Below are 22,179 nucleotides of genomic sequence, written 5' to 3'. Positions count from 1 at the left end.
CCAAAGCACAGCTCTCAAAAATGATATATAATTTGTTTTCTGTATTAAAAGCTGTATTTGAAATAAAGATATATTTGTAACATTACCATACAGATCAATAAAAATGAATGTAGTAAGTCTAGAAAATACTTTGGACTTCATGAAAACCCCTTATTTGAATGTTTCTACAGAAATTGTGTGCAGGAAAAGTAACTTATGAAATAATTAAATGCTGAAAATGCATCTGAAATTGAACATGCCACTGAGAACTAAGTTTCCCGGTCTTAGGTTCATGCAAACTGCAAATTTAGTTGTATTGGTCTGATCATATCAGGCACTGCTTTCTAAAACACAGAAATTTGAAAATTTACCTTTGAAACGTGAGCTTCTGAATTAGAATTGCAAACTGAACAGGACAAAGAAAACGGTGGTTCTTGACTGATAAATATATACAACTTTGACTATACAGGTTCAGTGAGAGACATTTAATTTCATTTTCCTCTTACCCCAAGATCTCTGGAATTGTCGACATGAACACACACATAACGTGCATTGATTCCTTTCACACAGTTGATTGTGATGTTTTTGGTTTTGTTTTTATCCTCATCTCCTGACTCCCAGAATGTTTCTGTAGACCCATCTGTTAAACTCCCAATCATGGCAGGTCGGCTTGATGTTTTAATGTCAACAATGCTGGTTAGGTCTTTCAGACAAACCACTATACACAGTTCCTGTGAAAACAAAATAAAATATTTAGAAAATCTGAAAGTAAGCCCAAATACAGGCATTATTTACAATTTTTAAAACCATACAGACATTTCTGTTCTGAGGAATATGCTCTCCGGATTAAAGAAGAAATTTGTAATTTATTGGTTCAAACTATTCAATCCTTTAAACCAAAGGAAATATTAATAGCTAACAGCTGAATGTATTAGCAAACGCCTAAATGTATTAATAAATGGAAGAAAACACTTTAAAGATATTCATCAGGAGTATTAATTTGTGCTCCTCAGAATAACAGACAAAAAAAAAGATATAAGCAAGTAAGAACTGGAAGTACACAGCATTTAAAAATTGAACTAACTCAATGAGCCAAATGAATTAACGAATTCTTAAGAGACCCCCAAACACTGTACCTGCAAACAAGCACTTACAATCACTGCTCCAAAATTTGGGTTTGAGTTTTACAGGGCCTAAGGGTCAATATTTGAACCTCTGAAGCTAAATATGAGAAAGAGTATCACCAACAAGACCCCAAACTGAGATACATCACGGAAATATGACATTGCAATAAAGAATGTTTTAATTCAAACAGAATGATCATAGGAAGCACGGGCTGTTCACAATTGACCTCTGCTTCTGCGAGAGAGGTGTAATACTTGCCTGATTCATGACTTCAAAACCAGACTGAATACTAATACTGAAACTCTCTTCGCTATCTCCATCATCAGATTTAGACAAAATATTGTTGATATGATGAAAAACGTTGCTCTGGTGCAGGAACTGGTGATCAGATTGCTTGAATTTGAGACTCCAGCACCTGAAAACACATTTAATAGACTTTGAAATTTTGATAATTGTTTAAAAGACATAGCCTGACAGTCAAACTATTAATTACATTTTTGCTTCTCAAAATATTTGCTATAAACCTCCTTTAACTTCAAATTTTTGCAGGATCTAAAGTATTTCGATGCATCATTTTGAGGAAGGCGGGAGTAAACTTGTCTTAGAATTTTAACAATGAATAGAATCTTTATGATTCAATTTGCACCTTTGAGACAGACACACGGGAAAAATTTCTAACAGTTTAAGGGTACTATTCAGACGACAGCTTTCTGAGAGAAAGGTATTATTACGCTACCATGCACACACACAGATACTACCATATTATTCAATTATGCGGGTTTTTTTTCATAGTGGATACAGTACAGAATTTAAGAGCAGATACATTTTTCTCTACAAAGTCTTTTCTACTATTATTTATATGTATAAACACGTACATCTTTTACATTTTCACATAGGCTCTTTTTCACACAGGCACATAAAGTTCTTCCAAACTTCGTATCTACATTGCAAAAATCTTCACATGTATAATGTTACAACATTTCCAGCCTTTTAAGCGTTTTCTTAATCTGTGCTTACCGTAAGGCCATTTGCTGTAATGCGCTGCCACTGGGAAGAGACATCATAAGATCAGAGATTGTCTGGAGAAGGCGATGAAAAGTGTGGGGTAATGGGTGAGCTGCTTCGCCAGCAATCACTATATCTGACAGAGGATGTTCACACACTCTTGTGTCTTTTTCCTAAGACGCAAAGCAATTTGTACATTGTTAACAAACTTTCAGAGAAAAAAAAGGTTAAATAAATCTGGAAGGTTAAAAAAGGTTAAATAAATCACTGGAAGAGTGATATGTTGGACTATACCGTTTTACATACTACTTTTTCAGAACTAACTATAGATGTTTCTTAAAAATCATTAAATTAATTATATCTATTGTATATATAATTACTCATATATATAATTACTTTATATATATACATATAACTACTTAACTATAGATTTTCAGACTTAACTATAGATTTTTCATAAAGCGCTGAAAGACACAGCAGACTGAACAACAAAGCTTCTCTGAAAAATATTTTCTCTTTTCTCTCTTCTTTTTGGGGGGCAAAGGAAGAATAAAAACCAAACTGTAAATTTTTTTGTTACTGGATTAGCAATGTGCTTGTGTGCCTTTTTTTCCTTCTTTACCATGAATATTCACAAAAATAATGCACTAAGAGACTAATTCATCAGCACAAAAAATCTGGCAAATTTAGATCAAAAATTAATTTATCTATTACTATTGAAAGAGTTCAACTACAATTTAAGAACTTTCATTCTGTAATTAAGGTCCTGTTTCACAGAGACTAATAAAAATATTTCTAAATTGACTACAGCATCAAGAGATACTGTATTTATGAAACGAACGCTGAACCTCACTTACCTGTTCTGCATTTTCTTTATTTGATTTATTTTCTTCATCCTCCTCTTCTTCAGGCTCCACAGGTGCAGGAGTCAGGGAAGCCACAAAATGCCATAAAATATCATGAAGAGAAGTTGTTTGAATGACGTTACAAAGAAGCCAGTTGAAAGCCTAAAATAAAATACACACAAGGAATTATTGGTTAAGCAAACCTGGAGCAAAATAATTTCTTATATGTCTTATTAAATGACAACTACATTAAAGGGAACATAGCAAACTAATTCACAAACACGATACACAAAAATAAGTTCTTTGAAAAAAGCTGAGGGATGAAGAAACAATGTTCTGATGTACTTGCAGAGATTATTACAGGATGAAGTGGCAGCACTCCTTACAATTTAAATTGGTTAATGAAGTAAAGATCCTTTTGAATTTAGAACTTTACAAGCTGAGATCTGGTTTCCCTGTTTGGTCTCTGCCATTGACTGAATTAATCAAACCAATTCAGCCACTTCCAAAAAAAAAAATAAAAAATCAATGTAGCAGGGAAAAAGGTTTTTAAAAATTGTAGCATTCTTATATTCTAAAAGCTGCAATACTTCTGCACCTTGATGTTTGGAAATTTGACGAATGGTGCTTAACAAAAGAGGTGTGTTTTTTACCTTATCTGGAAAATCCACCTATCTTTTCACATTACAAATACTTGGAAAATAGCTATGCTGTATACAAGTTCAGAAGAAACTTTACTAAAGCTTAGTTGAAATTAAAAAAAAAAAAAAAAAAAGGCAGGCCTGAATGAGGATGCCTCTTGAAGCTTTTATTGAAGCAATTAATCTTTCCTTTGAGAAAGGAACAGCAAGTAAGACCAGGAAGATGCAGAGCAAATGAGGAGAAAACAGTATTTGCATAATTGATTTTTGCAGCTTTAATAACATTCTTTTATCTATTGAAGAAGGTTTACAGGCAATACTTTTGTATTCCTAACTTTTAGAGTTAATAATACAAGTGAACTTTTAGAATAAGTTTTAGTGCACATCACAAAATATTTTGTTTTTTAATCTATACAAAAATTCTTTAAAAAAAATTCTGAGACAGAATTCACAAATGTGTTATTGTAATCATACAAGATCCATTAGTACATTAATACCTCCATGGCAAAGACTCGGCAAGCAGATTTCCGTAAGGCTTGCTTCATTGCTATTTCAAGTCCTTCCAAATCATGATGCTGGATTACAAATGCCAGCACTGGCCACTGGAAATTTCTCTCTCCTTTGGAAAGAGAGCTGTGGGCGGAGATTAACCGAGAAAGTTCAGGAGATGGATGTCTCAGGAGAGAGGACCCCACTTCTATTCAAAAGCAAAAAAATACGCATATATTAGATTCTTTGTGCTATTTAATTTTATAGCCACAGTAAAAATAAAAAGCAATAGAACAATTTCAGAATCGATATTTTTGTTCATTTCTTCTATGAGAAAAATGCATTAAGAAAACAATGTGGAAAAATGATGTTTCAACTGAGAAAGAAAATAACCACTTTAACTTTTAAATCAAGCACAAAAGATGCACCACAAATTTCAGAACCACAGTAATTCCTGAACTGCCCACTGTGCGGATCGACAAACAGCTAATGTTTATTGATAAATAAACACCATTACATGTAGTTATAAAAATGTATATTTGTCTACAGTTTCCAAGACGAACTGCAAATCCAATGCCATATCCTTGAGCATTTTTTCCACTGCTTCCGACGTCTGTGCTCTTACCCGCATCTCCACTGTTGACTCGTCTCCTAGGGATTGCCTTTACACGTGCTGGCAGAATTGAGTGCTGCTTGTCATATTCTGATGCAACAACTGAATATGATCTTTGAAAGACTGTACGCTTCGCAAGATCTGTATCTGTTATTGGGCTGGTTTCCAAACTACAAAGAAATCAGGGAAGTTATAGACCCATTAACGAATATACAGAGCGTACTTGAATTATACATAAATATTAAACAAAGACACATGCCTTTCACGACAACAATGCTACTACGGCATGAAAGTTTATGTACCTAATAACCATTTAAATGCTGGAAAAGAAAGAACACGTATTAGAATTACACATGGTGAAAAAGCATGCAAGTGCTTTATAAACAAATGTAATGATGTACATGGTAAATTCCAAGAATTTAGGTATATTTTTTGAGAGAATACAAACATTCAGATCATGCCTGAATTGAAGTTTCAGACCAAATTTGCCTTGAGAATGCACGTGAAAACATCTACGGAGTGAATTTTTAATATGCAAGCGAACTGAAATTTCGAACTTGATGTGAAAGTAGAAGTTTCTAACAACATTGGCCTTAAAGCCAATTTTCAATTGCTACGGCTACGCCTCTGACAGGTTTTGCTCCTTACCTTCAGTGGACTTCTTAGTCTGCAGAAGAACTTCGAGCTTATGCTGTCCCTATAGGCCTCAGGAGACCGTGGTGTCCACAGTTTTAATAAAGGAATATACCAATATGATGCACTCTTAAGGAGTTTTGTTAGAAAAGTTCTATTTCTGAAAAGACTACATTGTAGATTGTAGTATTCCAATAAACTGGTTTTGCAGTCAGTATAAAATATAACAGATCAAAATAAAAACAGATTAAAAGCAAGTTTTCTCTTCATTACATCCTCATTGTAATATGAGGAATCACCGTTTGACATCTGAAAACACTAAGCATGTAAGTTGATTCCGGATTATTATTAAGTAACAGGAAAAGTGGTCTTTTTTTCCCTGGCAAAACAAAAACTCCTTAATTCCTTGATTTAGGTCATAATAAACTTAATGAGTTAAGAAACTAGCTTAACCTGACAGAAACCATCTAGCACTCTTGGTCCTGTATAGCATTAAGTTGTCATTTCTTCAGTGACATTTTAGCTTCCCACAGAAAGAAGTAGCATTTTCTTAGAAAAGTGTAAGGTAATGAAATTCCCTCCAGTTCAAACTTCTCTTCAGAATGAAATCCTGAAAGAAGGACGACCACTACTTCCTTTCAAAAAGGCCATTAATCTGCACTACAGTCAGTTGTGTTAAAGAATAGAAATACAAGGGAAAAAATTGCTATGTTTTCAAGGAGTTCGCAACAGCTACAGTTGTTGGACCATTGCTCTTTAGATCAATTTTTCAGTTCTGCAGTTCTGGAGATTCTGGAAAAATTGTCTTTGTCTGTATAGGGAAATAAGCAGGCCTGAAGTAAGGACTATGGATAAATTTCCCTTTTTTCATATTTAGGTGGTAAAACCAAGACCTCTCTGGAGAAAAGCAACTGGTTTGCATTTACAGTTAAAAGTTTCAAATTCAATTTGCAAATTTGCATTGCTAGTGGTTGAAAATATATCTGGTATGATACGATTCACTGAAGATAGTTTTCTGACTACAGCTTCGTAAGTTTTTGGCTTTTTTGCTGCCATTTCAGAGATTGATCTGGGCCGATCTGATACTTCAGCTACTTAACTACAGCGATGTTTTCTTTTTTAAAAATAAATAAATACATAAATTGGTGTTATGCTAATGCTTTAGCATTTGCATGTAGTACTTAGAATTACAAGGAAGTACCTCGGGGGCATAGATTTCATGTTACTCTCTGGCTCTTCAAAGACATTAGGGCTTGCATCAGGAGTAACTGAGATGTACGGTGCAGGTACTGATGTTGAGCGCAGGTACCTCATCTCATCCTGGAAGAGGTTGTCATCCTGGTACCCAACAAAATTTTCATGATGATGCCTACATCAAATGAGATTTTAAAATTAGAATTAAGGATTAGAAGTTCCTGAAAACCACACACAGACAAAATTCCTTTGCCAATACATTTGGGCAGCCAACGCTATTCATTTACTCCTCACTTCATGCACTTAAACTGGTTGTGACTTACCAAGTGTGAGTGGAAAATATAATGGCATTTTCAACCAACAGGGAGTGGGGATCACCCTTTGCTATCTTTTAGTATTTTCATTAGATATTTTCTTTATGTACTTTAGGCCCAAATGTCTATCCATCATAGACGTGAGGCACTACAGTGAAATCTACTTAAAAATACCAAGTAAGCACAAATGCTCTGGTTTCCTTCTTACTATTTTTAACTGTGAAGAGAGAAAAATAGCACATATCCGTGATTCCGTGATATGTCTGCTACTAACACACTAAGTTAAGCTTTTCAGGAAATTCTAAATTCTTTGAACAGAAACTAAACTGTTGTTAAAAAATATTTAGCATCGAAAAGCTACTCAGGGTATATTTGACCCTTGGAGCAAATACAGTCTAAGAAATTGAACAAGATCATGGAAATGGAAGAGAGAGAAGAAAAAAAGATCATAAAGAATTAGGAAAACACATATTTTTTCTATGTAATTTTTAGTTTAGTTAATACACACATTTTTAACCATAAATAGATTAGTATTAAAATCAATATTCATATTCATGAACTTATTTTAATTACCTTGCTAAAGTCTGTAAATAGAGACAAGGCATTTTAATGGGGAAGTCTTCAGAAATTCCTTCTTTGACACTGGGAAGTTGAGACTGGAATGCTTTTGCAGGGTGATAGCAGAGGATACTGGGCTCAGCAGCACTACTTAGCGACAGTAAATACAGTGCATTGGCTTTAATCACTTGATGAGCCTCCATAGTTGGCAAGGCACGAGGAGTCTTAACTTGCATTGGTTTTCTCCTAGATTGTTTAATCTAAAGAAATTTTAAAAAGGTATGTTTAAATTATACTTCATCACAGGAAAAGGTGATAATGTCACTTAACTAAAGTTGCTTCGTTCGTCCTGTTGTCTTTTTGCAAAATGGCACTCCTATTATTTTCATAACTTTGCAAACTTTTAACAAACAGCTGAAAGTTTTGATGTTTGCCTTAGGATGAATGTTGTGTGCAAAGAAGTTTCAACAAATTTAGTTTCAAAAATAAAGTTAAATTAGCATTGTTATCTTTATCTTAAAACCTCTACATATTTGCATACTTTAATCAAGAATTTGAAGAATTTTATATTGGTCATGGAAGACCAATATAAGAACACCACCTTTTGTACAGTTCCTATTAAAAATTGCTCTAGTTTGTCCAGTGCTTGGCATCTGTATCTGATGATCTGGATGATTAAGATGATTAATGAAACTATAACGTTGAAATAGTACTCATATTTCAGTAAACAAATAAAACGAATTCAAAGTTAAATAAACTGATGCATACGTTAACAAAGTTAGGTACTACATTCAACACTGCAGTTGTATTGGGATAAAAAAAATAGAATTACTTAAAAAATTTGAAAACACTACTGCGTGAAGGGAAGAAGTCTGGTCAGAAGTAGTTGGCAAAGTTTCTATCTTATTGTTATAAACCTATCAATGACGTAAGCGGATATTTCAAAACCTTCCAAAATTCTGAAATGCCAAATTTTTTTAATTTGCCCTACCTTATTTTCAAGTTGCGAACAGTGCTATTAAGCAGATAGAGAGCTAAACATACGAGAAACAGATAAAAATACCTTCTCTCTTGCTGCTGCTTGCTTTTCACGGAGATATTTTTCTCTGCACCGATCACAAACCAAATACCAAGTGCTTCCTCCAATACCACCATCGCCACAATTACCAGCCCATCCTCCACAAAAGTGCCCAATGCTATTATAGCCTTGGCCACCAGCATAACGGCCACAGCCTACATCGGACAAAAAAAAAAAAATAAAAAAAAAAAGGTTATTTCAAAAGAAGGATTATTATTATATTACTTATTATTGTAAAAGAGAGATGGAGAGGGGGAAGGAAGATGCTTGTTTCTCCCTTGCCTAATTTTCTCCTTTTCTTTATCCCTGATCTCATTTATCTTCTTTATTTCATGTGTCCCACCAGTATCCAAAGAATCCAAACACACTGCAGTTTTCAAGTTTTTATTATGAACTTGCCCAAAGCATTAACGACTACCCGCTCAGACAGCTAAGTGATGGTAAGGTCAGTATTACACACTAGCCAACATTATCTATAACTTAACAAACATAAAAACCCTACCCTCGATCTATCAAAGCTTAAAAAGGAATGAAGTGCATTCCTTTGATGATTACTGTTTCTCAGAAAGATTCAGGGCATTGATAATTGCTGAATAATAACGTTCCTTAATTTTGCTTTAACTTCACATACAGTGCTAAAACAAGCACATGCAACATCAGCCTGAATTTCCCTAACTGGGAAAATAATTAATTATATTTACAAGCTAGAAAAAGACAAGCTAGAAGCCTTGTCGTTAACAAGGCTACTTGTTATTAGCTATATTGTAGCTAATCCCTTCTATTAGTGATCCCTTTTCTAAAGAAAACACAATTTATGTATCTTTTGAACTCAGTTGACCAGTTAAGGTAATGCCTAGCTAGCACTGGTTTACCCCATTTTCCTAAAATTAAACAAAATCCTGGAAAAAATTCAGGGATCCACATAGAAAAACAAAATAGCAGACTCAGGTTGTATTTTACAATACAAATTGTCTACAGACTCGAAGTGGATTTTTTTTTTTTTTAAGATACATTTTAAACCAAAGAAATTACGCCACTGATACCCAGTGCTGACAACAGATAAATAAAAGTTTTCCACTACTCACAGTAGAATAGTAATTGAAAACTTTTGGCAACATGGAAGTTCTAAGAAACAGAAACTCTAATTAATCAATCTTATATTTTTTATTTTATTTCAAATTTTCTCAGCAGAGTTTCAAGTCCTGAAGAGTAACAAATGGCACGTTTCTGAAGAGATACTGTCAAGTCAGCTCATTATTTTGGTCTTGTTTCAAAGAACTTTCTTCAGCATTTTTGAAGTTTAGATCCATAACTACTTAAAATTACATACACAAACATGTTAATAATTTGTTAAGTAAGCATATATAAGTTTTAATTTAGCTTATATAGTGAACCGTGTTAAAATGGTAGACAAGACAGCCTGACGCGTTTTCATAACTGTAACTAATACCACATTAGTTTGGTATTAGTTATGTTTGCGTGTCTGCGTGCAATATATTTACCAGATGGACACGGGAATGAAAAAATATGCCATCTTACCTGGATGAGCTTGTCTCATATGGTAAGTCACTGGATATGGATGGGATTCTCCACACAACTCACAGATGGTGTCTTTTTCAGGTCCTCCCACTGCAAGCTGAGCCATCTCGCCAAAAAGATTTCCCCTTGGCCTGGTCTCAACCTTTTCTTTTTTCTTTTTCTCTTTTTTGGTTTTCTTGTTATCTTTGTCACTTTCCTTCTTCTTTAACACTGCACAAGAACCAGGACTTGGAAAAATCATGTTTTGGGAAGCTGCTTTAATAGTTGCTAAAGAAATATCCTCCCAGAAAGCCACCAAGTGCTGCAGCGTTAATGGAAGAGGAGACTTGGATTTCATCGTGTGATGACTGGATGTTTCAAAGGAGGTAGTTTCAGTTTTTCCATCCTCACACTTCTCATGCAGAGGCGGTTCCTTTAACATTGAGAGGACTTTGTTTTTATTGATGCTACCCATTTTAGATATATCTGGTCCATGAGGTGAGATGTTGAACATGTTAAGAGCAGATGATATTTCCAATGAATGTCTATTTTTCAGCTTGGTTTCTTTTTCCTCGGCAGGTGGTTGAGTAAGACTGCTTCGTATTGGCGCATGCTCTTTGGACAGTTCTGGATTAAACTTCAAAAAAGATGAACAAGCCATAGCATCATGAACTATTCCTTCATGCCAAAGAAACGCAGCAAATACAGCTCTAGCACATTCTGCCACGGAAGGTGACATTGCTTGCTTGGCAGGCTCTACAGGCTTGGAGCCATCTCCTTTGAAGAGAAAGCTGGATTTTTCCTTTTTGGGTCTTGTGTGCCTGCCAGCACATTTACGGCTCACTTTTGGAGATGCTCTCATGTCTTGCTCATCTTTCAGTGGTGCTTTTCCTATGCTGAAATGAACTTTATTAGAACCATCATCCAGACTTCTGAATTCTGTGTTGTCTTCACAGGTGCTATCTGTAATGCTGTTAGTCTTTAACGTACTTGAAGTACAGACTTCAACTACCTCACTGTGAAGATTTTCTTGTACGACATGAGGGGAAGGAGCTCTATTTTCAGTTTCTGTAACCGGTATTCCATCTTTTGCAATAATTTTTGGTTTGGGTGAAGTGGACCTCCCCCTTAAGGGTTCTGTTAGTGGCACTTTCTTTTTGCGAAGGGTGTCTGGATCTAATGTGTAAGAATCTGATTTGGAGCGTTCTCGAGGAGGATCAAGCTTTGTTTTTACAGGAGATGAAGCTTTCTGAGGTAGAGTTTTCTCGTGAGGTGATGAGGATCGTGGAGAACTAGCACCAGATCTAACGGCTGTAAGTGTCTTTGTCTTTGGAGAAGATGACCTGGTTCCTGGCCCTGGAGATTCAGCTCTCAGACCAGTAGTTGTTCTTCCGTCGGTTTTTAGTGTTTGCAAAGTGTTATGATTTGGAGACAAAGACCTGCTGTGAGAGTCTGACCGCAGTTTTGCAGCATCTGATTTCAGCATAAGAGACTCACTGGCAGATAGGCCTTCTGTATTCCTAGGTTTCTTCTGGTCAGCAGCAGCTCTATTCATTCGCACATCAAGCTTGGGTGACCTGCTGTCAGCTCTGTGTTTTGATGACACGTCTGATCTTCCTGCTGGAGAAACCGGTCTAGCAGCTCCCGTGAAATTCATTCGGTCACCTGTTCAGTGTATTTTATAATTAAATTATTACATTTTGGCAGTGATACCTTTAATAATACAAAACAAGGACTCAAAATCAAACACACGCTTCTGTTCATATCAAAATGAGAGGAAGTATAAGGGAAAATCTTTTCCCCTGGAATACTTTCAATACATTTCTTCTGCCGAAGACAGATACAAACAAGTGTTAGGAAATATTTACAGAGAAAACACTACTATGGAGGTATCAAAAGGCACAGTTCACTAGTTCCACAAAACACTAGTAAAGGAAGCGCAATTTACGTCCTTAGGTAAAATGCCAGGAGTTAACTAAATTTACCACAGTTGCAACAGAAACCAGGGATTATATATTTATAATCTCTATGTGTGTCAGCCTGACTGCAGCAAGAGATTTGCAGAAAGATCAAATCTATTACCAGATTTATTTTCTTTAATGCTCAAATGTCATGAAATGTAGGAAGTAAATACAGCTGTAAGGCAAATGGGGTAAGAAGCTTACAAGCGTCCTGAAAACTATTCACATTGATAATCTGAGGTATCCACCTTTTTAAGACCACAAACTATCAATGTTCTGCTACCAGCATACAATCTACTAAAAAACCACCCACAGCCAAACCCACCTTTTTCAATCACTAAGCTAAACCATCAACTTTGGTCTATGATGTCCTTTTATTTTAATGCACTAATTTATTGTTCCTACGCACACTGAATTTGTACATATATTAATCTACAGAACTATACAAACTATGGGTAGCTTAATATAAATACACAAAAAACAAGTATATGCAAATAAGGAGCTCATTAAAGCAATCTGCTTCTAATGGTTCTGTGAACACACTGTCTCTCTTGTAGAACTGTATTTTGAAAATTAAGACAAGCAATGTTGAAATTACTGGCAAGCAATGCAGCAGTCGTGAATTAAATACAACTGTCTCTCCACAAAGTATTACACTGTGAAGTCGTGAATGTATAACAAAGTCATTCTGATATGAATGGATTTTCCTCAGTTATAAATGAAGAAGTTTCTTTAGTAAAGCTTGTAGAATTAGGTCGCAGTACTTTGGATTATTTTACTTTTCTAGATATTAAGTGTCTAGTCATCCAGGCACATTTTTGGGGAAACAACTGTTTGCTAAGAAAATAAAGTTTCAATTAATCAGTGAATATTTGCAAATTGGGACCTTGATTTCTAATGGGAACAGAGAGGATAGGCAGTAATTTTTTATCTAGTGCCTTCAGTATTGACTCAGAAGGTAGGTAATCTGTGTTTATTTCCTTCTGCATTATGAGATCTGAATCAACTTCTTCCAGTTCTCAATCACGAAGCCTTATCCCTATGCTAGAAAACATATACAAGCATGGAGTGATTTCAGTTTTTCCTTCTGTTACATCTCGCAATACAAAACCAAATGTATTTTTGGAGCAAAGTCTACCAACCCAGATGTTTCCTCAGGTTACAAAACAATTCTTATTATTCTGCTACCTCCATATTTAAGTAGCATATAAAAAGACAAACAGCAACAGGAAAAAGTGAAGGATACCTATATTGGAATATTTAGCAATTTTGAAGGTTAGAGTACTCTCCTGGCTTCCCAGGACACAGGACACGGTAGGAAATCATAATTCTCCAGGCAGAGAAGAAATATTTTGTCTATATTCGGGAACAATATGCCAAATGTAAACAGTAGAATATAATGAGATCATCTCAAATGTCATTATGATCGATTTTGAGAGTCTAATCTGTCTTTATTCTTTTTTCTTTTGAGTTCTATACTTATTTTCTGGAGGGGCGAGGAAGAGGAAGGAAAGAAATAGCATGGTACATCATAGTTTATAAAATGATTGTTCTTGCTAAATGAAAAAAAACTAAAAAGTTTCCTAAATATCAGTCCAAGCATTTTGCTCATGCCAGCTCTGTTATTCACCAGTTTTACTGATGAGCTATTTTGAGATGCCTATATGATATATGAATTCAGAAATGTAAATTATAATTACTTGATACACACTTTTCCCAGAAACAAACAAATAAGAAGATGAATTTAAGGTCTGCCAGATGAGAAAATATTCTAGATAGAACCTTTTACAGAATTCCTCACAAAGGAAAAAAATAATGAAAAGACCACAATAATCCTCTTAAAGGGCATAAAGCACTGCAAGCCATTCAGCAATGTATCAAAGTATATGCACGACTAGTGAATATCAAGCAGGAAAACATTCCAGAACAAAACTGCCTATGAAAGGCATAGCTTAGCAGTAGCTTCCAGCAGTAAACAATATGTTTTTTAAAAACAAAAGGTTTGGACTTGCACGTATACAGGTAAATAATTTTAATTAGCATTCCAGGCTATCATAAAAAAAATAAAAAAATCCCCCAAATGAAAAACTGCATAATCATGCAGTGAACTACTTTATCTGTAAACAAAAAAACCACTCATATGTTTGTTCCCCGTTCTTCTTCCATATTTCATTTGCCTATTGTTTGAAAGGAGGTGTTATTAGATTAGGTTAACAGTCACCTTTCTGTTCACAAAGCAGAAAGAGACGGTTGGATCATACATCATGAAGTTGCTGCAACTCAGGAAGGCAACACTGAATGGTCACATCAAATGAGCGCCCAAACTTGAATGTTTACTTTCAAAACAGTGTTTTATTGAGCGAATGAAATGAAAATGAACAGAAGGAGAAACCAAACCAAAACATTTTGAATGTAAAAATCTGAACAACCTTGCTATGTTGGCATGCATACCCACCCTTCAGTTTGTGAGAGAGAGATGAAATAGCAGAGGCAGGCCCAGCTACATCACTAGTTTTGTAAATACGCTCACGAGAAGCAAGGCAGCAGGATGGAGTTTCTACAGTGGAAAACAGTTGCACAGAAGCAGCACAGATTCAATGGAAAAAGCAGTAAAGAAAAACAAGCATTTCAAATGATATGCATCTCCTTTGTTAAGAATTCATTGTTTAGATGCCTACATTAGTTTTAAATGAGAAACAGTTACTTCAAAATGTTTTCCCTGACCTAAATTTTAAAAGAATAAAGGATCTGTGATTTCAGTATTAGTGAAATATGTGTAGACTAACCAATGAGATTTATGGCTTATTATAAAACCCAGCAGTACCTACTTTTGAACTGAACTCTGGTTTAAAATGTCAACTTTTAACCTGTAAATTCAGACATGAATTATTTAGAACTGCAATATGGCCTTCTAGATGACCAGTTCTCACATTCTTTTGAGAAAATTAGAGAACATCTAGATGTTTATGTTGGAAAGTCTCACGCTGGGAAGAATGAAGACAAATACATTAAACCCATCAAAACTATCTGTTTTCAAATCTGAATGCACCTCAATAATGTAATGTTTTGAAAAACTTCACGTAACGTGAAGTGTAGTTTCTCAATACTATCAAGAGACATAACTAGCAGTAGAAGAGTTTCTATCAAACAGTATAGACATGAAAACAAATCTGTATCAACACTTTAAAATTGTTTTTTTTTCTTAAGGCAAAATTACAGAATCTTAGAATGGTAGGGTTGGAAGGGACCGCTGGAGATCATCTAGTCCAATCCCCCTGCCAGAGCAGGGTCACCTAGAGCAGGTTGCACAGGAAAACAAAGCTAAATTAACAAAGTTAAATTCTGATATATTCCAAGATAATTTCAGTAGAGAGTCTACTGACACCAATCTGTTAGAGGTAGAGCTCCCAGTGAAACTTGGAGTGAGATAACAGCAGGGACTTTTAGTTTCAAGTCTATCGTTTTACTTTCCTATAATGTTTTAAATTCTAATTCCAATTCCTATTCCTTCCTCTAGAAAAAAAATAAGTCAAATTCTTACTGCATAAGTAATTATAAAGATATGTTTATGTTAGAAGATACTCTAGAGAGTATCTTGGAGAGATTCTATTGTACAAATGGAGTAAGATAAACGTACTGAAAATAAGTACTTTCAATTCCTGCAGTGTTTCAGACATCACTAACTTGTACACGTAAATATATTAAAATCCCTATCTCGTGCAATGAGCTATAGTTCTACAGACTCTACAATAAGGAGGCGTTCACACATTTGAGGTAGGAATTTCAATTTTAAAAACAAGAAAATAACCTCTATTTTCTCAATGCAGTATTAGCATGGATTTAAGAACAGTTTTACCTACTTCAATGCCTACAAATGATCTGGAGAGACCCAATACTAACTATATAGCTTCTGAGTAACAGGATGTCACGCCACCAATTTTTAAAGGTAAAATGCAGAAAAACACATTAGGAACACAAAGTAGAAGTAGGCAATCCTAAGAACGTCAATTTGATATACTAGCATTCCACTCTATGAATAATTAAGTGAAAGTCTTTACTAAATCCACTTTCATGAATGCATGTTTACACTTCATTCTTTCATTCTATGTCCAAGAATACTTACATTTTAAAATGTTGTCATCTAGTTTATGTTCAACAATGTACTACTTCTCAATCATTTCAAGGGGACCGTGGGTCAAAGAGAATGAGTTTCCCACATAATCTCCTTGCTGCCTTGGCAAACAATGTATATCTATCCAGGACAATCCATCAGCCACAGGGACCAGCTTTTTGGTCAGGATTTCTTCTGTTTGAATCACCCTCAAAGACTACAAAGACGTGAAATATAAGGTAGGCAAGGTCTATCGCACGTCACGTTTGAATGTGACAGCGTTATCTTTAGTCACACTCCTTCCTTCAACATGGAAATAGCTCCAGTTCGAAATGCTACACAATACAGAGACATAAGAGGCAGTTCAATTCCTATGGCAGGATGCAGCCTTCTAATAGCCATGCCTACTTCCTCTGAGGAAACGCTGGTAAACCAATCCAGGGGGCATGACATACCACCAACTGGTCCACGTTAAGTCTTTTTAGACAAACTCTTAAAACAAACTGGTAAAATGTCTCTGGAGAGTGGAGATAAGTTAAAGTTTCTTTCGAAATGCCCCTGCTTTTCTGCAGGATGACGAAGGAAAGCACTGACCTGCTTGTACCCTTTTGCCTAAGCAACGGATGCCTCTTCAAAAAGAATGCATTCCTCTTTCGCTTGCAGTTACAGACATGGGAGCTACAATACGGCTGTTAGCTAAATTTCCTCAAGCACTGCAATCAATGTATATTTTTTCACATCATGAAAATGCTAAATGCCATAGTGACAGTTGGACAAGGACTTTTTTTTTTCCCATGAGTAAAAGGATATACTGAAGTCAATAAACATTTGAATATTAAACATTTTAAACAGAGAAAAGTATTAGATATGTTATAGTAGAGGAATGAGTGACTGAATGAAAGCAAAAGCAGAAATCACTAGAAAAATATTAGCAATGTTCTTTACCCAAAGGTAGGGTTTGGAGCACCAACACCTGAGCCATTTAACTTTGTTAATTGAAAGAAGCATTCATGTGCTAGAAGGGTAAAATAATCATAAAAATGATTCTATAGTTTTATAATTTGTAACTATAATTTTTGAAGATGTGATAAGCCAAATTTATTTCTAAAATAAAGCTTGACATGAGCTGTTCCTCCAAACTTTACCATACTGGCCCCCCAGGGATAGTTTTGAATTGACCTGGACAAATGTATGCTTCATACATACCTTTGATTATCTAATACATAAAGCCTAGGGTATGAAACTGTTAAATTTATTAGCTCAAATTTTCAGGAATGATGCTTTGGCAATATGCAGCATCTGAAAAAAAACGGTTAAACCAATACTGTCTGGCTGCTTTGCGTGACAAGCCATTTCAGCACGATATGGAAGAGATCAGTGTGCTTGGTTAAGAATATTCCCTCCCTTCATTTTACTGAAACGCTGCTGAGAAGGGTTATGTGCTCCAAGTGTGTGCTGGCCTCTTGGGCGTTCTTAAACTGGTCTCCAACAGTTTACAAAACGTAGATAGAAGCACTGCAGGCAAAGCCAGCAGTTCTAGATGCTCTGTAACTAGCACCTAGAAAGGAAAGGAACAAAATGAAAAAGAAAGCGGTAGCACAATCCTAAAGGGAGAAGGAACTCCTGACATGAATGGCAGGGGCTGATCATATACTGTGGGGCCATATGCTGGATTGCAGCTCTGCAGCATGCATTGGCAAGGAAGGAGCTTGACAGGTCACTATGAGCGTACCGAACAGTCTCTCAACACGGCAGCTTCTGTCCAGACTGAGATAAGTCACGAAACAGTAACGGTGCTGCACAGGAGCTGCCAGGGCTGCAGTGGAAGAGGGACAATGTGCCAAATGAGGCTAATAAGGCAGGTCCAAAGCCTCTTTCAGCCTATAAATCCGTTCTTCATTTGCAATAGTAACTCAGATGTGAGGAAACACGGCATAAAGGTCTAACACTGGCGGGCTGCAACGTCTCACACTTCCCTCCCAAAGTTCAGAACTCAACAGCCAATTGTGAAATTCTGATAACTGCTGCTCGACAGCATGGCAAGATCCCGTTTGCCTGACTTGTCACATCTAAGGACTTTTATGACCCAGCACATGCTGCTGAAGGTTGAGAAACAACATCTTCCTGGACATTCTAGGTTTCCACACTTCACCTAGATTCAAAATTCAAGCAGAAATTTGAGTCTTCTGTGCTCTTCACAAAGTCCAGGGACAAATTAATCAAGCAACCAATGATAATCTTGCAGCTGTGGGAGACTGCAGACCTGAGCAAATCTGTTAATAATGGTCTTCCAAACTTCTAAGAAGCAAGCATGGGCTGGAATAATTACAGACTGTTTTGTTGAAATAATCAAGGAAAAAACACACAAACTTCTGCTCTTTCTGCAAAAAAATCTGTGCTAAGATTCTAAGTCAATACAGTTGTTCCTGAACTCCAGGTAGGTTAGGCCACGTCTTCCAGCTTTTTTTGACTTTTAGCTGAATAAAAGACTGACAAGGAATTAAAATACCTGACGAGAGCATCTTAATTTTGTCTGTCCCCATGAAAACGAAAAAAAAAAAACCCTCTCTCAGTTTTTTTCCCTTGTGTGACCATACGTGAAAAATTAGTAAAAGAATTAGGTCGGATAGAACAATCATCCCTTCATAGAGTTCTAGCAAATAACACAAAACTGGTAACACAGTTCCCCCTTCTTTTTTATAATATTCCTTCTGTAACAAATTCTTTGACAAAACACACAGGACTCTTGTTAGTTTACTTATTTATGATGTGAAAAGAATAACAGAGACAATTCTCATTTTTTCAAGCATTATATCTGACAAAGTGGTTGTCCGAAACCCTAGTATTTCCGCAAAAAAACCCCCAAACACACATGGTATCAGAAGATAGAAGGTTGTGACAAGCCCTTTCCCCCTTCTTTAAATGAATTTGGAAACCAAACCAGACCCCAAGCACAGAAACCGTTCCTCAAAGAACAGGTAGCTACAAACTCCTCCAAAGAAAAACTACCATCTGCCACTGGCACATAGTATGTTTTATAATCAGACCAACATTCTTCTCCCTATTATAGAAACCTAAATTAAGGAAATAATTCTACAGGACATTCAGCATGATCCTAACTTTCCTCATAATCACGCTGCCAAATAAAATTTCTTCCCAGGAGGACAGCTATCTGAGAAAGAATAGAAAACATAAGCGGTAGACTAATTTAGGCAGACTTTCAATCAAGACCGGTATTTAGTACAACTTCTGCCATGGAAATCTAGGCTGGCACAACTTTTTTCAACTATTAAGGCTATCATCAGTCCCTTTAACATAGCAGTTACTGACTATAAACATTCATTTTAATTTTTAGATCTAACTTTACTGCAGGAAGCACTGAAGGACAGAGCATATAATTTGAAACTAAAACTAAGCACGTCTAGAGCAAAAATCCAAGCGACTTGATATGGAGCCTTGGGATATGCTGTTTAGTGGATCTGACTTTTAATTACATGTTTGATAACAGGAGGCTACAAAGTGCTTTGAAAATAATGAATGAAAACTGCACACTTAAGAAAAGTTTCTATTGCAGTTCTATTATAAATACATCAACGTTGAACGCATTAAAAACCACACAGCAGAATTCATCCCAAATAGAACTTTCTGTCTAGATATATTCATTGCATATATGCCTTACTATTCTAACTAATCTTATATTGCAAATTACTCTATTACTTTCTAATATGTAAAGTTTCAAGAAAGTAACAACAGAATAACTGTTTAAATTATTTAATCTAGATAGTATTATATTCATCATAATTTCCTTGACTATTAAATGAACAAAGTGTATGAATATAGTCTTACAGGTCTCCCTGAGAATATTCTAAATTTGGATGAACTTGCAAATGGATGATTAACACATTTGCAAAAGACTGAAGGAGTTCAAACAGGAAATTTTCCACCATATAATTCTTAAATTTTGATAGTGAAAACAAAACTATTGATGTTTCCCTCCTTTATGCACAATTTACATTCTCTGCATGGCATCTTAAATTAGATAATAAAACTGTTTTGAAGAAAGTCCTTGTATCAAATCACAGTTAGTACAACAGTATAACAGTTCTAGTTGATGATTTTTACCCTGCTGGAAGGGCAAAAAACCGTATGGGTTGAGATCTTACACTAAGATAAAATCCCAAATCAGACACAAACTTGAAAAATTTTTCCAGTCATTATTATTATTTTATTTGGTAGACTACCAGTTCTCCCCCTATCTGACAACAAAGGCTTCCTTTTGACTCATGGATCCTTATTAAAACACAAACCATGGATGTAACTTACTGAATACAGTTTATCTACATCTGTTGGACAGGCAATACTTTGAGCAAAATCTTGAAGTTTTGCTTTGAAGTTTGACAGTTTTTCATACAATACAGATCTAAATGCTAAAGGAGAAAAAATCATCTGAAATTTGAAACAAGACAGTTAGGGTTATTTTTGATGCAATGTTGCACAAGAAACTCTGACTTTACTACTCTGAACAATAGGAAAAAACTAAAAGTGATGGGAAAGAATATGCAATTGACAAATTCTCAGTGGTGGTGCGCTGATGCCACTGGCAAACAGCTGTTTTATCTGAGTAGGTTTTGGAATATTCTGCTTTCAGGACACTGGTTTAAGTCAGAGTACAGCAGATCACTGTCAAAGTATTTCTGACAGTCTTTATAAAAGTGAATTGGGTATTTTAATCTAGTTCTCACATGAAGCCACTTCACTGTCGCTTCAGTGAACTGAGCTGGACAGATCCAGGACTGCACAGACACAGAGACTGAATGGACTGATAGGGTTCCACAGGAAAGAACCAAGGAACGACCGAGGCACTTCAGAAGAACAGTTTATGGGAGACAGGAGAAGATTAGTATTCCCTGTGACCCATGCTACACCTGTTCTGTATATAAGGAATAATTTGCTGAAATATCTGCCATCCATCATGAATGCTGAGCTCTTATTTTTCATTAATCAAAACCTAAAGTTTCCTGTCCTCTCACCAGTAATGAGATTAACTGCTGTTCACCTCTAGGTGCAAACATGCGCGTCCATGCCAATCCTATGAGCACCCAACAGAAGACTACCAAAGCCTTTCTTATGAGTAGCGCCAAGTTGTTCCCACTTTCCACCTACATCCCTAAAGTTAGAAGTGATGACAAAAATAGGAATTTGTGAGGCGAGAAAGTTTACTACTATGAATTTACTGCAGTCCATTTTTGGTGTTAAAAGAATTATCAACATTTTGTACCATATAAAATATTTACCTTAATTGTAAACCCAGAGTTGCATACAATATTGGAAATGCACTTTCATGACTTATCTACGCTGCAGAACAAATCCAACAGCAAAAGATTGTCAATATTGAAATTAAAGTTGAACAAGCTTACTTTCTTTAGGAGCATTACCTCACATGCTTCTGAATCATGAAAAACTTCACAAAACAAAACCAGAAAGGTGCACTGAGGGATGATTAGTAGCTGGTAAGCAACGGAGAACAGCAATGTCAAAGCTGCAGAAATGGACTGATGAGGCAGGTAAGGCTGACAAACTTACTCTGAAGCTGTGGCTGAGGCTGCTGGAAGGAAAGGGGTTGTCCGAACACAAATGGACTGTGGACTAGGGAAGAGGGAGGTTTTGCAGCTTGATCAAAGATGGAAGGAGCTGGGAGATTTGGCCGTGACTGAATGGAATTCAGTATGGCACTCAGTTGGTCACCTGTAGTGGGCAAAACAGTCAAAACTACAACCTGTTACTTGTCATTCTCCAGAAAGGCAGAGTAAAATGGTGCTCAATTAAAGTTTAAATGATAATAGAGAAAGCTCATAAATCTCATTTAGCCACATACACCTCTAGTTGTGGCTAAACATAAAAATCTCACCCCATGCATGGCAACAAAATTACTGAAAAGTACAAGCAGGGTTTTTAAGGACCATGGATATTTTACTGCAACTATTTAAAAACATTTCAAAATAGAGATTTATATTCGCCTTGCTAAAAAATGAAGAGCAGCCAAAGAAAAAACACAAAACCCTAGCATTTACAATAATACACACATGCAACAGAACATGCAGGAAAAGATTAGAAA

General features: G+C 35.8%; 1 protein-coding gene across 32 annotated transcripts in view; it reads right to left on the bottom strand.

The window, feature by feature from the left end:
- MYCBP2 (MYC binding protein 2) overlaps positions 1-22,179 on the bottom strand; it is a 200,234-nt gene that overhangs the window by 26,337 nt on the left and 151,718 nt on the right. For 10 of the 32 annotated variants that reach the window (XM_074563599.1, XM_074563660.1, XM_074563633.1 and 7 more), the window contains 10 exons: positions 10,014-11,657; positions 8,460-8,629; positions 7,412-7,656; positions 6,532-6,699; positions 4,710-4,867; positions 4,093-4,292; positions 2,967-3,116; positions 2,122-2,282; positions 1,363-1,519; positions 486-710 (listed from right to left, as the gene is read on the bottom strand). In XM_074563599.1, coding sequence (XP_074419700.1) covers positions 486-710; positions 1,363-1,519; positions 2,122-2,282; positions 2,967-3,116; positions 4,093-4,292; positions 4,710-4,867; positions 6,532-6,699; positions 7,412-7,656; positions 8,460-8,629; positions 10,014-11,657 — 3,278 coding nt within the window. Of the gene's footprint in view, positions 1-485; positions 711-1,362; positions 1,520-2,121; positions 2,283-2,966; positions 3,117-4,092; positions 4,293-4,709; positions 4,868-6,531; positions 6,700-7,411; positions 7,657-8,459; positions 8,630-10,013; positions 11,658-14,408; positions 14,511-21,647; positions 21,834-22,179 lie in introns of all 32 variants that reach the window. The other 22 variants (XM_074563476.1, XM_074563495.1, XM_074563513.1 and 19 more) reach the window with 4 other exon arrangements.

This window comes from Larus michahellis, chromosome 1, assembly GCF_964199755.1.
Source record: "Larus michahellis chromosome 1, bLarMic1.1, whole genome shotgun sequence".
NCBI lineage: Eukaryota > Metazoa > Chordata > Aves > Charadriiformes > Laridae > Larus > Larus michahellis.
Note: the sequence above shows the minus strand (reverse complement) of the source record. Positions and strands in the feature narration are given on the sequence as shown.